At 41.8% G+C, this 16,325-nt stretch overlaps 9 protein-coding genes across 9 annotated transcripts; 2 read left to right on the forward strand and 7 right to left on the reverse strand.

Moving 5' to 3' along the window:
* Positions 1-127: 127 nt before the first annotated feature.
* FOA43_001882 (uncharacterized protein) lies at positions 128-1,594 on the forward strand (the record flags this gene model as incomplete). Its single annotated transcript, XM_038922188.1, has 1 exon — positions 128-1,594. The coding sequence occupies one exon, from the start codon at positions 128-130 to the stop codon at positions 1,592-1,594; it is 1,467 nt and encodes a 488-aa protein (XP_038778116.1).
* Positions 1,595-1,621: 27 nt separating this feature from the next.
* Positions 1,622-3,343, reverse strand: FOA43_001883 (uncharacterized protein; the record flags this gene model as incomplete). The annotated part of the gene is made up of 3 exons (XM_038922189.1): positions 1,622-2,119; positions 2,645-2,684; positions 2,916-3,343. The coding sequence occupies 3 exons, from the start codon at positions 3,341-3,343 to the stop codon at positions 1,622-1,624; spliced, it is 966 nt and encodes a 321-aa protein (XP_038778117.1).
* A 148-nt stretch (positions 3,344-3,491) lies between these two features.
* FOA43_001884 (uncharacterized protein) lies at positions 3,492-4,472 on the reverse strand (the record flags this gene model as incomplete). The annotated part of the gene is made up of 1 exon (XM_038922190.1): positions 3,492-4,472. The coding sequence occupies one exon, from the start codon at positions 4,470-4,472 to the stop codon at positions 3,492-3,494; it is 981 nt and encodes a 326-aa protein (XP_038778118.1).
* Positions 4,473-4,680: 208 nt separating this feature from the next.
* FOA43_001885 (uncharacterized protein) lies at positions 4,681-6,354 on the forward strand (the record flags this gene model as incomplete). Its single annotated transcript, XM_038922191.1, has 2 exons — positions 4,681-4,684; positions 4,727-6,354. 2 exons carry the CDS (start codon positions 4,681-4,683, stop codon positions 6,352-6,354), a joined length of 1,632 nt encoding a protein of 543 aa, XP_038778119.1.
* A 682-nt stretch (positions 6,355-7,036) lies between these two features.
* Positions 7,037-7,716, reverse strand: FOA43_001886 (uncharacterized protein; the record flags this gene model as incomplete). The annotated part of the gene is made up of 2 exons (XM_038922192.1): positions 7,037-7,647; positions 7,713-7,716. The coding sequence occupies 2 exons, from the start codon at positions 7,714-7,716 to the stop codon at positions 7,037-7,039; spliced, it is 615 nt and encodes a 204-aa protein (XP_038778120.1).
* Positions 7,717-8,039: 323 nt separating this feature from the next.
* Positions 8,040-10,972, reverse strand: FOA43_001887 (uncharacterized protein; the record flags this gene model as incomplete). The annotated part of the gene is made up of 2 exons (XM_038922193.1): positions 8,040-10,763; positions 10,937-10,972. The coding sequence occupies 2 exons, from the start codon at positions 10,970-10,972 to the stop codon at positions 8,040-8,042; spliced, it is 2,760 nt and encodes a 919-aa protein (XP_038778121.1).
* Positions 10,973-11,164: 192 nt separating this feature from the next.
* Positions 11,165-13,822, reverse strand: FOA43_001888 (uncharacterized protein; the record flags this gene model as incomplete). Its single annotated transcript, XM_038922194.1, has 1 exon — positions 11,165-13,822. The coding sequence occupies one exon, from the start codon at positions 13,820-13,822 to the stop codon at positions 11,165-11,167; it is 2,658 nt and encodes an 885-aa protein (XP_038778122.1).
* A 172-nt stretch (positions 13,823-13,994) lies between these two features.
* FOA43_001889 (uncharacterized protein) lies at positions 13,995-14,876 on the reverse strand (the record flags this gene model as incomplete). Its single annotated transcript, XM_038922195.1, has 1 exon — positions 13,995-14,876. One exon carries the CDS (start codon positions 14,874-14,876, stop codon positions 13,995-13,997), a length of 882 nt encoding a protein of 293 aa, XP_038778123.1.
* A 154-nt stretch (positions 14,877-15,030) lies between these two features.
* On the reverse strand, positions 15,031-16,257 carry FOA43_001890 (uncharacterized protein; the record flags this gene model as incomplete). The annotated part of the gene is made up of 1 exon (XM_038922196.1): positions 15,031-16,257. One exon carries the CDS (start codon positions 16,255-16,257, stop codon positions 15,031-15,033), a length of 1,227 nt encoding a protein of 408 aa, XP_038778124.1.
* Between the last annotated feature and the right edge of the window lie 68 nt (positions 16,258-16,325).

The following is a 16,325-nucleotide window of genomic DNA, read 5'->3' on the forward strand; positions in this document are numbered from 1 at the left end:
CTACCGGGTGGCCTGGTGGAGAAAAATAAAACTTGATAAATCCAAGCATTTTCTTCTTATTGCAAAGATCTCTTACTCTGACCGTTGGATCTGCTCAAACAAGAACGCTGAAGCAAACTGAACAGCAATGGACTTTCAAGATATACCACCAAAATGGTTATCCCTTGCTCAAATTGTTGCCTCGAACAAAGGTGACGTCAAATTATGGGACAAACTCGTTGACTTGACAGAGCATCTTCCTACTAAAGATGATAGATATCCGGTGGAAGTCTCCCAAGGGTCCCCTCCCGTAATGAAAAGCCTCTTATTTACAGTGTATGAGAACTTGCTTGTCAATTTTCCTCTCTGTGAACAATATTGGTGCAATTATGCAAGTTGGAAATTCAAACTCGGTGATGAAGCTCACCATGTGGCTCAAATATACTCCAACGCTCTCAGTTATATGCCCAAATCACTGATAATATGGCGAAACTACCTTAAATTCACTATAGAAACTCAAAGATCCCATTGCCGAATCATGGACGTTTTAGAAGATGCACGAATTGCTGTGGGCCATCACTTCTATGCTCATGTCATTTATGACATCTACCTAGACTTTCTAAAGAAGTCTGGCCATAATAAAGAATACCACCTTTTGCTTCGACGAATCATTGAAATACCTATGTATCATTATTGCAAGTACTTTTTGGAATTCACTAGACTGCTAGAGGAGGCTGATATTGTCACCATCAAGTACTTTGTCACAGCAGAAGACTTGTATTCGTCTTTCAAGCTGACTTGGGGTGATTTGCTAAAGCCTGCAGATGGTAAAATTTCGAAGATGAAGGAATTGAAGAGTAAATTGAAGAAGATGTTTACCGATGCGCTCATAACTACTCAATACCACACGTTTAGACTATGGTCTTACGAGCGAGAATTGAAGAAGCCGTATTATGATCCGGGTAGCCAGTTAACTAGACAGGAACTTAATACGTGGAACAGCTACTTGAACTATTTGGAGATCAATACACTTAAAGATTCTTTTAGAAATGGCAATTCCGGAACTGCCAAGATGAACCGTGCTCTATTGGAGACGGCATATGAAAGATGCCTGATAAGAACGGCAGATTATAGCTTCTTTTGGCTCAAATACTCGAATTTGAAGCTCAACATGAATATGGAGGATCAGGCTAAACAAGTGCTTATCAAAGGAATCTATTTGATCAATGATGATGAGTTTAAGTTGAGACTTAGGCTGGTTGATTTGGAGATTCTCAGTGGAGAAATAAGTGAGGCCAAAGACTTAACATTGGAGGCTTACGAGCAACAGCCTGACAATCTTGCATTGACTTTGAAAATTCTACAAATTGAGCATTTGATCGATCGAGATAGCGTAGTTGACCTTATAGAGGCGAAACTACTCGAGGTTGAAGGAGGTGAGTTTGAGCGTCAGTTTGACTATTTATTCAGAGAAGTGCTTGGCTACGGAAGCGTTAGTTTGACCAAGATTGAAGCCTTACTGAAAAGATATCAAGATAAAAAGAAAGACAGCTACCACTATCAAAAGGCCCTGAAGGAGTTTTATCGATGCTACAAACTGACCGAAGATCATTAATTATAATTATAATTGTAATTGTATTACCTATCCATTGTACGCATTATACGCCGTAACGGAAACCCATATAAGCACCACAACGGAGCCAATAAACCTATTAACCTTCCAGCCCATCGCTGGAATGGCTATCATGTAAAAGAGAAGAGTGAATAATATACTATAAGCTGTAACTTTCAAGTTGGAATCGATTTCAAAATGTATTGGTTCCCCAGAGTTGGTCAGTCTTACTATAAGAGAGTTGAACCCGACACCAAATAAAATGTAGAGTAGGGGAGAGCCGAAACAGGCATGCAACCCTGTTAACGAGAGCCCCAAAGATGCAAGAGTAACGTTAGTAATTAAGTCACCGATGGAGTTTCCTAAAGAGAGTACCGTTATTCCAAGTAAAGACTCTTTAATGTTGTAAGTAGCAGCGACATCTTTTAAAATGGCCACGATTATGAAGGCACTTTTGGAGATAAGATCTAATACGCTGATAAAGCCTGCGATAGATGAAACAGGTTCAAATATGGATAAATAGAAGTGCTCGAAGCAACCGTGGAGGAAAGTCACAATAAGTAGTAAAGTTGAAGAGACGATAAGAGTAAAGAAATGAAGGTTCAGTTCAAAGACCAAGGGTATCAAGAAGATTTGCAAATGAAAGAGAAGCATATTGAGTTTCAATTCGGAGTTTCTGAACTGTTCAGGGACATTTTTGGAGATTGGGACGGGAATAAGAAGATTCAATATGACGTAGAAGGGACAAATGAGCAAATTTAACAAGGTTTCCCAGAAATTACCAGGAGAATGAAGAATGCGCCAACGCGGGAAGACTCTGAAGAAGATGTTGGACTCAAGAAGATATGCCGATGAAGTAATTCCTGCGGCAGAGAGAATTATAGAGGCCGAAGAGGAATCAGAAGAAATGGAAGAAGCAGAAGAAGTTGGCCAGCTGAGTTCTGATTGTGACGGCCCTAAAGCGGAGGAACCAGTGTGAAAGACAGGTCCCGAAGGAATTAGGCTAGATTCTTCAGTGATGATCATAAGCCTAGGCTTGGAAAACTTCTTTACCCCAAACTTCAACGAATCAGAAAGAGTTAATTTGTAAGTTCTACCATGTTCAAAGTCTTGTAAGTCCTTTGCAAGATGAGAGCAGATAGGAGAGGTTGGAGGAAGGAGAAATAAATCTTCCTGTCTAGCAGAAGCACCGTAAGGTTCTTGGGGAGTCTCTTGGGGAGTCTCCTGGGGAGTCCCTTGGGGGGTCTCTTGAGGAGTCTCTCGGGGAGTCTCTTCCTTCTGCCACGAAGGAGCTACCAGATTCACCATAATGAACACCGCATACAAACCTAGCATTAAAATACTCTCAACAAGAGTGATCTTACCATCAGAAAGAAACATCAGCGACAAGAGAATCAATACTGCGAATATAACCAAGTCCTTCAAGACATTGCTATACTGAACAGTGAATGGCTTCACCAATGCCATACAACCAATGACCATAGTTAACTCAAAGTTTGCAGAACCTAGCAACTCGCCGATAGCCAATGAAGTTGAATTTGACCTCATAGCAGCGTAAGTAGAAGAAATATCAGGTGCTCCATTGGCCAAGGCTAGTAAAGTGATGCCAGCCATTTTTTCATCCAAGTGAAATAAAGCAGCAAGATAGGTGAGATTAGGAGTAAGATAATCCGATGCCAAGAGACCCAACAAAACGAAGAGCGTGAATATAGAGACACCGTAAGCAATAGGCAAACTGATAGGCCCAAGCATTATAAAAGAGATAAGCAAGTGACATGAAAAATAGCAAATGCTGAATACATGAAAATCATGTTCATCATTACAAAAATGCGGGGAAAGTGGTAAGGAAAGGATTATTGAATCATTGATGTAATCATTTAGTTTATTATTATGTACACGATTAAGAGACCGGCTCAGAAGCCTTGACGGCCTTTACAGTCTCCACAGACTTTACATCCTCAACATTTGAATCAATGGTGGACTCCTTGACGTCATTTAGTAGATTCTTAGGAACCCTCTCGGTACCAGCGAATGGAATACCCAGCGCGCTAAGTAAGATACGTGCATCAGCATCAGTTTGAGCACTGGTATGTAATGTGATATCGACACCAAAAGTCTGGGGCCAAGAGTCCTGGTTGTTTTCAATCTCAGGGAAGAATTTGATATGCTCTGGCTGTAAACCAAAGGCAATGTTACCATATCTATCACCTGCTTTATTGGAGATACCTTTAAAGTCTCTTATTCTAGGTAGAACGATCTCTGTCAATGTAGTCAAGAACTGAGAAGCGTATTTACCAGCCAATGTCACTTTGGCACCCATTTTCATTCCTGGACGGACCTTCCACGTTGGGACATTGGTTTTAGCATAAATAGGTTTGGTCTTACAACCAGTCATTTGCTGTAACTGTAAGGAGCCAGCTATGGCCATTTGTGGTTTGAGCTTGGCCTCTTTCACCCAGCAATTCAACGTGATAGTCTCAAACTGAGGCACATTTCTCCAGTCACGTGGTTGAATATCTGGAGATGGAACCACCTGACCTCTTGGCTTTCTTAGTGGTCTGTTTAAGTGGTACGGAGACGTCATATCCCACTGTCTTCTCTTAACACCTTCCACTTTCACCTGATCATGCCTATAACCAACAAGTAGAAGATCCGACTTCAAAGTATTGTGATAATAATCTTTAACTCTATCTGGCTGGGTCAAATATGGCTTATACTTGGGAGACCTGATGTCACTTGGATCAATTTTAAGCTCAGGAAACCTAGGTGACAAAAACTTCTTTCTAATTTTCACCTTATGATGCACTGGCTTCACCATGGCACAGCCAACTTTAAAAGCTGCTGCCGTAGTAGAGAAAGTACGTCGAGAGTTAAATGACATGGTTGAAGTGAAATGGATGAATAAAAGAACTCTCTCTATGTTCAATGAGTTTAGTTTTTACGTCCATCACAAATTTTTTTTCTAGTACGCAAAAAAACAGGAGCAGGTGACTCGCAGTCACGCGATTATTGAAAAAAAAATTGATCAGTGAATGAATTTCGACATCAACAACTTCGTTAGATTTACCATGTTACTCTTGTCATTGATTATGCGTTTAACTCCTCATAGAAAGGAGAATTTCCAATATAGCTTAGAGGAGATTGATCCAAACTATGACTCATTATCTGAAGATGATTTGATTGATACAAAAGAGGATGGATCGTCAGCAAGTTCTACAAAATCAGGGTCCGAAGAGATTGTCAATGTTGATAATTTAAGCCAATATTTAGGGAAGTTAGGGTTGGAGAATCGATTTCAGATGGCGTCCAAGATGACAAAGGTTACAAAGAAGATCAATGTAGATGATTATACTGGAAATGAGAATGATGAACAGGCAGTTATAGTATCGAAACCAAGAAGAAAGATTCAAATTGAACTACCAGGAATGTCATACGAGCTTGGTTTTAACAGGATAAAAAATCGGATGAAAGATCGAATGATAAGAAAGGCACAGAGAATTGATAATCTAATTAAAGAGGAGAAGGAAAGAAGGAAGCTAGATGAAGAAAGAAGGAAGCAAGAAGAAGAGAAAAGAAGACAAGAAGAAGCAAGAAGAAGACAAGAAGAAGAAAGAAGAAGACAAGAGGAAGCAAGAAAAAGACAAGAGGAAGAAGAAGAAAAAGAGAGAAGAAGAAAACATGAAGAACTTGAAAAATCAGAAGAAGAAAAGAAGAAACAAGAAGTAGAGAGAATGAGGAAGCAAGAGTCAAAGAAGGTTGAAGAACAAGAGCAGCAACAGCGACTAGAGAACGAAGAAAGACTACGAAGACAGAAAGAAGAAGAAATGAAAAGAAAAATTGAAGAAAGTAGGAAGAAGAAGACGTACACTGATTCTGGTTCCATTACTGAAGAGTTCATGAAGTATAGAAAAGATATTGAGGATATTAAACAGCAGGTAGTGGAACCTGTTGAGAAGAATGCCGAGTTAAAGAAACATATCAATATGCAGAGGAGGAGGATTAATCCTAAATTTGGCCAATTGACGAGTAGTCTATCTCAATTGGACAGAATAACGACCCAGTTGCAGCAACTAATAAGCCAAACTAAAGCGAACGAAGCTGCGTTTAAATGGATACTTAATTTTGTGGCTAAGGCTATCATTCATCAGGCAGAAGCTGAGGTTGGGGTCAAACCACATACCAGTTTGGCTCTAGGTTCACTGGCATTGGATCTTTTACTTATGTTTCCAGAATTGAAGTACTACTTGATGGCTCGTTTCGTGAAAAAATGCCCACTAGTCATTGGATACACCTGTAATATTGATACAGAAGAAGGAAGAGTTCGTATGGGATGGAGAAAAAGCGATGGTAGCCGCTGGGAGGATGAAGCAAGATATAACGAACGTCTTGAAGGTATCTGTACGCTTTATTCTGTGATGACAAGACTAGAACTTGGTCCAAGATATAAAGGATACAATTCTCAGACCACCAAACATCCATTACCGATAGCAAAGAGTTGGATTATGCTCAGTAGAATAGCCAATATTCAAATGGGCCTTATCACCAATGTTCATTTTGTTTTGGTGGGAAGTTGGTGGGACGCATGTGCCGCACAATTCTTAAGAGCATATGGAAAGCAAGCCAAAAAACTATTACAGTTGTTGTGGAACGACTGGACTTCTGTTTTTAGTGATAGAAAGTTTTCTGGAGCAGCTAGATTGAGACTATTGGGTGAGGAACTGAGTAGTGGGACCATTGACGAGTTCCCACCAATGGATTCATAGTAGATACTTGATATATAAAGCTTATTAATGCTATAATTCTTGAACTACTTTTCGCGATCTTAAGACGATGACACAATCTTTTACTTAAGTAAACTCTTCGTTCTTCTTGAGTAAACTCTTCGCTCTTCAGAATGCGTCCTTCTATTCCTGCTAGTCCTGTTCCTCCATTCCCTATAGTGGTTAAGAATACACCAGTGATTCCTGGATTCGGCCGTGGATCCACCGAAATGGGGATTCCTACGGCCAATATACCCATGAAATCAGCTCCCGAGCTTTCAAGGCTTGATACAGGAGTGTATTTTGGATTCGTCAGGATCCTAAAACATAGTGACGAGGACATTCAGACTCCTAAAATGGTTCCTCGAATGGACGGGAAGTCCACAGTTCAATTGACGTATGGAAAAGGACTCGCCGAGGCGGATTTTGAAGTGCTTCCTATGGTGATGTCGTTGGGCTGGAATCCATTCTTTAAGAACAAGAAGAAGGCATGTGAATTGCATATTCTGCACAAGTTCGCTACGAGCTTCTACGGATCATGTATAAACTTCAACGTGTTAGGATATATAAGACCGGAATTGGATTATACAACTCTTGAAGCACTAGTTAAGGACATACATATAGACATCGACACTGCAGAAGAATATCTTGCCAAAGATGGATACAAGGGCTATGGTGAGACAATCTAAAGTGTCTTTTTCTTAATGATGCCGATGGCCACTGTAACCATTTTACCGAACCAATAAACGTTAAGTGCATCCAATGTGAGGTTACTGACGATGATTAAAAATGCACCAAATACTGGGAACCTTGGATCTGTGTAGGCTTTATAGAAATCAACTAGAAGATAGCCAAATTGGTACCAACCCCAAACAATTCTTGCACAGAAGAAGACAACGATAAGAACCACATTATTGGCCAATTGAAACCAAGCGGGGAATACTTCAGTTCCAAACTTTAGTCCGAACCAACGAATGTCCAAGAATGGAGTGGACAATTCAAACAATAGAAAAGCTGCCGAGTAGTAGTGAATGAAACCATAATCCAATGCCAAGTAAGTGACTACAAGACTGACCAAACCATGAATGGCAAAACCTAGACCGAAGTAATGTAAGTAATAGAGAGAAATAATCGCATCAAAGATGAAGTAGCCCAAAGCCATAGAGGCATAGAACTCACTATAGGGAATAACGGAGAAGATGTGATCTTCCTTTAAGTACTGGTTACCTATGATTCCGAGACTCAAGAGACAAATGATTACAGATTGGAACAACGAGACGATTCTAATACAGAAATCTTTCTCTGATTTCTTCTTTTGGAGCTTGTTACGGATAGAATCGTTCAACAAAATAAGCTTGGACGCATTGTAAATTAGAAGGTATAGACACACTGAGAAAATGATCGAGTGCAGGTTTCTGAATAGCGGCGAAGAGTCGGCAGTAGCAAATCCAAGATCAAGGAAGGCCAATGGATCTTTGTAGACACTCTGCGAAGACATGGGAGGATGAAGAAGATAAGACTCAAACCGATGAACGAGTTAGTTCCTCGGGGAACGGATATCCAACAGAAATAATATAATACCTTTACGCGGGAGCGCAACAATTTACGCGGCAAAGAAAGCTCCATTTTTATTCAAAATCCTCAAATCTCTGTTTGTACATACAAATAAAAAGGTAAAAGGGAGGACTTCAAGCCTTAATCTTTCTGGCAATTGCCGCAACTTTATCTCCCAAAGATAATGCCAAACCCTGGCCCTTAGATCTAATTCTAACATGTCCAACTATAGGACCAGTGGAAGACTGTTCAATACACAAATTGGCCAAAGCATCCTCACCAAACGTAGATTTTGAAAACAAATTGGCAGATAAGAACCGACACTCCTCACCAATCACAGCTTCCGGAGTCAAGTTCTTCATGTTCGTACTTGAAAGCAATGCATTCAAATACGCCTTGAGAGAAGGCATCGTAGAATTGATACTAATCTTGTTCTCCCATTCAAATTCGTTCCACATCTTCCGGAACTGGGCTTCGCTGCAAACTGCAGGCTTTATATAATCAAGAATGTCCACGTGAACATCCGAAAGAATCACAACTGTGCTTTCGTCTGCATGTTGTCCTTCGTAAATAATGTTACCAAAAATCACTCCGGTGTCTGCAGATGTCACCTTGATTGTAGTTTGAACTCTGTGGAATCCATGAGGCCCCACATTGGCAGTGGTTGGCTTGTCAACAACTTTCAAGTCTCCTAAAGTGGCGAATTCAACAGTCAAGTTACGAAGAGTATCTGTGGTCTGATTCACAAGCAAAACGTCCAATGTAACATCAAATTGGTGAACTTTCACATAAGCTTCTGCATAGACAGGATCTGAAAATCCCGTCAACTGGGCAATCTTCTTCAACCGTGACGTCAAGTCCTCCCTCTGAGTAGTTCCTCCACTAATCTGGGCCAATTCTTGTTCCGTAATGTCTACAATTTCAGCCTCCTCCGTTGTCAACTGTCTGAAACCAATGCTATCATCGGCTTGAGAACAGTTATCCTGCCGATTGACTTGCCGCTTGCCAGTTTCCCTAGAAGCAGCAAGTGCAAGCTGCTTCTCAAAGGCATCTTTAGTGTCCTCTAAAAATGCCTTGGCAGTTAATTCATCATCTCCATCATCAGACAAAATTCGAACACACGTCATGATTCTATCAATAGAATCCTCATCAATTTTACTTTTGGCTGAAGCCGATTGGCCTGCCCTAACGATGGAGACCATGACGAGCATTGCCTCAGCTTTAAAAGCGTTCATCATCTCTGTCTTTCCGCTTATCTTACCCAATCTAAGAACAAGTTTGACCAAAGTTGAGGCCAACACTGCCGCAAGGTAGAAGTCTCCACTCAAAATGAGCGCTCTAAGAGGAGTCTTAGAGAGTCTGGCCTTTTGCTTTTCCTCAGAAGTTTTCTCTTGTTCGAATCCAGTCTCTGTTGCGTAAGTACCATCTGCAAGAATCTTAGGTCCAGTAGCCTTTGCCGAAGCCTCATCAGCGCCATCTTCTTCAACTTGCTCTTCTCCGTCTTCGTCTTCTTCATCTTTGAGAATTGGAACATCACCAACACTAGCTCTAAGTTCTCTCCAAGCAGCATGAATATCCTGCTCATCGAGACAATACTCACCAAGAATCCATAGGGAACCGCGATACACTTTACCACTTTTAACAGTCCTTAGAGCTTTCAAGAGCTTGGCTACGATACCACTACGCAAGTCCGGATACTTGTCAATGACCTGCTTGATGAAAGAGATTACCTCAGTGGCGGTAACAGTATTCAACTCACCCACGAGTTCTAACAACATTTCAACAACGGAAGCGGCAACCTCATGGAAATGGATGGCACAGTGATGAATTGCCACGATAAGTATCTGACGATAGTCCGAGTTTCTCTCCTCGCTGGAAACAGCCGTTTTCTGAAGCTCTTTCTTGAGCAGTTTAACGACATCATCAACATTCTTACTGGAGACCAAGTCCATGGTGATATCGACGGCTTTTTTACGAACATCCAAAGAAGGAGCGGACAACGCACGAAGAATATCCATAGCCATATCATCCAATACGCCGTTACTTTCAAGAGCCAACTCTCTTAAACGATCCAAAGCAATCAGTTTAACGTTGTTGTCAGGCTCCTTTACAGCCATGTCAACAAATTTGGTGGCAGCACTCTCAATGGCGACAGGAGAATGTGACAAAGAGGATAAAGAAGTTGCTGCTTCATATACAACAGAAGCATTAGGTGATTCTAGCAATTCCGAGACGATCCGCAAATAACGAGGCCTCAAATCAGGAGCACCTGAGGCATCTTTACGAATGAACTGGATAAAAGCTAATTGTATCATAGGATCCAAGCTGGATATGGTCTGGTTTTGAATGTATCTGAGACAGCCATCGCGATCCAAATGTGAAAGACACACAAAGGCATTACGGCGGCACGTTGCGTCGCTTTCGACTGCCAAGAAATCAACCAATAACTCGGCCACGTCGGGTACAAGCTCTTGGGAAGATTTATAGATGGAATAAATGGCAAAAACGGCATTCTTACGCACATACGCATGACGATGTTCAAGGCATTGACGACAGGACGGAACAAGAGGCTCCAAAAGTTCAGGCTCCTTTAACTTGTTTAGGAAACGTAATGTATTGCCTCTAATGTACTCATTAGGGTGTTGAAGATCGTGCTGAATAGCATTACAAACAAGAATCATCTCGTGGCGCAGTTTTCCATCTTCGCCGTATTTGGGACAGATCTCCCAGTAGCAGTACAATAGTTTTTTCAACTGCTTGTTCTTGGAAGGCATCACATATCTAATGATAGTCATAAGCAACTCAGGCATTGAATCACCATTAAGGACAGTAATGAGAATCTGCCTCATGGCAGCAATCTTGGTTTCATCATCACCTTTTTCTAAGTAATTACGGTACTCAGAGAGCGAAGGTTTATCAGCTGAGTTAGGCTTCAACAAAGGAGGGGGGAAAAAGTTAGTATAATTGAACAAAGTGACCGTCAACACTTGAAAAGCGACAGTCGTTGCCTTAATCTGCAAAGTGAACTTACCTCGTAAACCAACGTGTAAGCAGTATCAGTCAACATGACGAGTAATAATTGAATAAAGAAAGGTGAAATGTACGAAACAAAGGATATGACAATAAAATCAACCACCACCAAAAAAAAACACGTCTTCAGAAAACAAGAGAGAGAAAAATTTATGTTTAAAGAGTCGCGCCGATAGACGTGAAGACATTAAAAGCTATTATTCCATTATAGATGCAGGTTCGTTCCATTTCATTCTTCGTCACTTTCGTCGGGGTTGGCAATAAACAACTTCAAATCCCTTCCGCCCAGGGACAACCCTTTGGCAGATCTAACACTCGAAAACCGGTTCAATCCACTTTGATCCTGAGAGTACCGAATTAATTGGGCGGGATCTGCAGTCAGCCTCTTCAATTGGTTAGTAACCTCGATAATTTCCGCATCTGGATCTGTAGGAACCTTCGTCTTGGCTAAATCGTGACTCAATTTAGAGTCTGGGAGTTCGCTATCATCGATTTCAGAGGCCAACATTCGTGTCTTCGGACGTAGGTTACCATGTTTCAAGGAACTTTGTAGAGACACAATTGTGGCCTGATGAGAAGGCGTCCTTCTGTGACCGGGATTCGTGGGTCTTACTGCAATAGGGAGTACCCTATACGACGGCTCTTGGGCTGTAAAACTAGCCATCCCTCCAGCTCTTAATCTTTCAATGTATAGAGATTTGCGACCTTTGTCCTTCGGTTCAGTCTCTAGTCCTGAAAACCTCACGAAACCATCTTCAACCTTTCTTCCATCCTCATTGGCTGACAATATTCGGGATTTCGTAGCCGTACTATCGAACAATCCAGGATTAGCGGTAGATACAGAAATCGATCTTTTTCCCCTGCCCTCGCTGGGGAAGTCAGGCGGAGGCCTCCTTCTTTTGATCGACTCCCCCGTTTGTCCAGGTGCCACCGCTGCAACTGGAACCACTGAAGAATGTGCCAATGGTTCTACAACCGGCTCTTCCCGACGATCGTAGGTGGTAGGAATAACAGTGGCACCGACAGCCACAGCAGCAGCGGCAGCAGCTGCAGAAGAAGATGTTGTGGAAAATGAAAAGGAACCTCTATTATGGTTGGACGCAGAACTACGCGATTCCATGGGCTGAGCTTCAGACGCTAGTGCAGCGCCTCCAGGAATAACTAACATCTCCTTCTCCACCTTAGGAGTATTAACAGACTCACTTGTGGATGTAGTACTTGAAGTGACCGACGAAGACTCTTGTAAGGCCATGATTTCGGTCCCACTACCGTCGTTCATCCTAGGACTACTTTGGTTGCTTCCCTCGGATGGATTTACAACCACCATTTTGTGCACGGACTGAGGCTCGTTGATGACACCCCGGACAGATTGATAAGGAGATCTTGCCACAAAGGAAAGTTCACCCTCATCATCATCTTCTGCACTGGTTGTATTGCTAGATCCATCCACTTCAAAGTTTTCAGGATATCTATCGGTCATCGGAGAGGAAAGGATAAGGGATCTTGGAGGTGAGAAAACCAAGCTTTCATTATGTTCATGAGATGGAGGGGTTCTGAAACCTTCACCTTGCTCGTCTATTGGTGTAGGAAGGATAAGCTCACGAGATGAGGACGACGAAAATTGGCGGGGAGGAGATGGCGAAGCCTGGAGTGAAGAATTCACTGGAGAGAGAGTTTCAGAAGGATAATTCCTTTGCGAAGAAGCAGTAGTGGAAAAACTAGAGGTAGAGCTAGAGCCAGTTGCGACAGGAATGGCCGTAGCACCAGCTGGAGCTACATCAGGATCTTTTCTTCCCTCAGTAACATCATAGAACTTGTCCTCACTAACTGTAGAATACCCTGATACAGGAGACATTGCATCCGGCTTTACGGAACCATCCAGTGCTGCCAACTGGGAAGTTCGGGGACTCGGAGTGGTGAAACTATGAAGATCTGTCAGCAGTGGGGATTGGACGAGCAAACTTTTGGACAAGTCCCGAGGTGTGACAGAACTAACAACAGAAGCCGGTTGTGGTTTTTGGGAAACTAAAACAGGCGTCACTTCTTCAGGAAGCTCGTCTCGCAGGTCGGCAACTCGTCTGTATTGAAACGAAGGACTCTGTAGAGGAGAGTTATCAATAAGATCATCCTGTGGACTCCCCAAAAAGTCAGGAACACTGTCTGACGTCGAATCTGGAGTAGATTTAATAGGATCCTTCTCATTTAATCGATTTTCCAATTGACTACTCTGTTGATCAATAATATCGGAGTCATTCCTTTGGATACCACGTAAGTTCTCGATCTCATCGTTGATTTTGGCAAGAATAGACGATGCAGACTTATTTAGTTGAGCATCAACTATGGCTGCTCCAGAATCCTTTGGAGGAGGTCGTCTTTTCGACTTAAGAACCTCTCTTTTCCTTTCTCTGAATGACTTCTGTTCTTCATCATCGATAGACTCCTGCTCAGACAGTGCTTTTGGTAAGGTAACTTCGCTGGGATAGTAAGAAGAAGAAGGTTCTTGCCCAGAGATAGGACTTTGTACATGAACGGAAGGAGAAGGAGAGACCGAGACAAAGGGCGAATCCTCAGCGGGAACTGAGACCGGAGTTGGAGCCTCAATCGGTGACGATGATGGCTTATATAAACTGCTTTGATCACCATCATCATCAAGAATCATATTGAGATGCGTTGTTCTATGAGAATCCGAATCTGGGGGTAAGTTGATGACAAGATCCCTATTGGTCTCTGTATGAAGAACTCTAGTCTTCTCTTTAGACTCAGTTTGAGAGTGGTGAGATGTAGAACTATGACGTGATTGCGAATCATGTGACGTGGACTCAAACGAATGCCCTTTTAGAGAGAGAAATCCATACCAGGAGTGCCTCTTAGAAGCTTTGGAAGGCATTAGACAACAGAAGAACGTGGAACCAACACAAGGAGATAAATGGATATTTCTATTTTCGCTTGTCCTCTCTACGCGATACCAGCTAAAAATATACGCGACAAACCGAGTGTCATGGCTCGAGGATGAAATAAATGTATAAAAAAGTCTAAAAGTTCACGTACACATGGCCGTGCTACCAAAACCTCATCACAGCTTCAAAGGCAGACAAAGCGGCAGCATTCGCAGGAAAGCTTCTCAAGATACAAGGCAAAAATCCTTTACCAAATCCCCTTAATCCTCCCTTCTCTCTATAGATATACTTCACAGCATCAGAATACTTATTAAACTTTGGCTTTCTCACATCATCAATCATAATAACATTTTTAACAACATCTGCAGGATAAGCGGTAATCCAAAAGCAAGTGGCGGACAGACCACCAGCCCAAAAGTTGATCGCAGTATTGCTCATCTTGGTATTCTCTTTGAACCAGTTAGTAATAATCTCATAGGATCCCCACCAAGTGATAAAACTTGTTCGAAAAATCATCGTAGGAATCAATCCCTTGTAGAGAGTTTTCAAGCCATCATACTTGATCAACCTCACCAGGCAGTCAATTGGTCCTTTGTATATTCTAGAGGAGGCATCATATTGAACCTGCAACCGAGCCTTTAGTTGCTCTATGGGAGCAGCTACAAAGGAAACAGTCAAACCAGCACCTAGACCAGCTAGACAATGCCCGACAAGAGGCAATTTATCCTCCTTTGCATAGAAGTTTTCTTTAAGAAACCTTCTGTAAACGTGTAAAGACCCCAACATGACGGAATCCATAAACACCCATCCAACCAAAGGAGGCGTGAAACCCTTGTATAATCCATGTACTCCCTCGTTCTTCAAAGTCTTCAAAGTACAATCCAATGGACCTTTGAATCGTCCCTCCGATGTCTGCATTCTCACCTTAACCGAGTCGAATGGATGACCTACGGTATTTTTCATAACACCAGAGAACACACCAGCAATGAAGCCAGCATATCGAGGAGGCGGCGATTGCACTTGTTCCTTTATCTCTTCCTGCATCTCCTACTTTGACTGATAAAAAGACTACGTAGTTCAGCTAGAACCGTTGAGATTCCTCATTTCTATATGACTAACTAAAGCATTCATCCCGATTGGGAAATAGTGCATGATTTAATACCTGCAGAATCTCCGGTACCGGACATTACAAAAATCGCTATCTAATGTGCGTGGCTTCCAAGGCTTGACTTAGATTGTCAACGGCTGGTTCAACGGCTGGTTCAACGACATCCTTACAATCGACCAAAGAGTCTTTCTTAGTTTCCCTCCATTGGATAAACGGTTTGATCATCACATTGTTGAAGACTTGTTCGCTTTCTTCGGGAGACACCAATGGAGACAACTTACACGAATAACCATTGATTTCCAACCTGTAAACAGTGCAGTCTTTATTCTTCTCAATACTCTGTTCTATCCATGCAAAAAATTGCTGTAGCTTATCAATTGCAGAGACATATATTGAATATTCTCTTCTATAATGACGTTTCAAGAACGGAATCAAATCTTTTTCCAAGCTGAAAAGATGTACTGCCCTAACATTAAAAGACCCGTCTCTCAGTCCAACTAAAAGGTGTTTGCTCATACCAAATTTGCACTGTAGTATCCACTTGAGAAGCTTTCGTTCAAATCCAGAAACTGCTCTTGACATTGTGGCTAAAAATGCTGTATTATCTGATGTCTGTAGCTTTTTCCAATTCATGCCATGGGATATGGTCAACTTGATCTCTGTATACTTTCCTGGCTCTTTATCTTTTGTTCCTTTCAATGAATCGATCTCTGTCACACTTAAAAAACTAATGACATCTCCTTGTTCCTTGTCTCCAATATATCCTTCGCCAAGAGTCTTGAAATGCTTGAAGTTGTCACGTGTTTTCTGGGTAACATCATTGTATTTCAATAAGTCTTCGAATCTTATTCCAATATAGGAAATTAGAAGATTCTGATCCAACCGTCTATTTGTGCTGGAAAATATTAACTGTCCATCGTAGCAAATTACATCATACGTCTCCTTCGAATTGTTGATCACGTCGCAAAACAATCCTGAATGACATAGCACTTTTGGCCTGATATACTTGGTTCCGTATTTGGTCAACTCGTATTTGATTGTGATGAGTAGAAGATTCCTGATTCTGGATTCGTTCTCGCCAAACTTCTTGGCTTGGAACAGTTTGTAGCCGTTTCTAGTATTCCAGTCACCATTATTCAATGTCTTCGCTAAGGGGAGGCGATATGGCTCAAGCTGTGACTTGTCGAAAGAGATCTGAGTAGCGTTGATTTGAGAGTAGTATAGCACCTCTTTTTTATGGAAGCCTTTTTCAATACTGCAATGCACGTCTTTAAGATTCTCTGGAGTCTGGAACTCGAACCCATACGAAAGACTCATTTTCACCAGAGGTAGTTGATAAAGAAGTTGATGAAGAAGTTGATCGATCTACAAAGGTATACACAATT

The sequence above is a fragment of the Brettanomyces nanus genome, chromosome 1 (genome assembly GCF_011074865.1).
Source record: "Brettanomyces nanus chromosome 1, complete sequence".
Classification (NCBI taxonomy): domain Eukaryota; kingdom Fungi; phylum Ascomycota; class Pichiomycetes; order Pichiales; family Pichiaceae; genus Brettanomyces; species Brettanomyces nanus.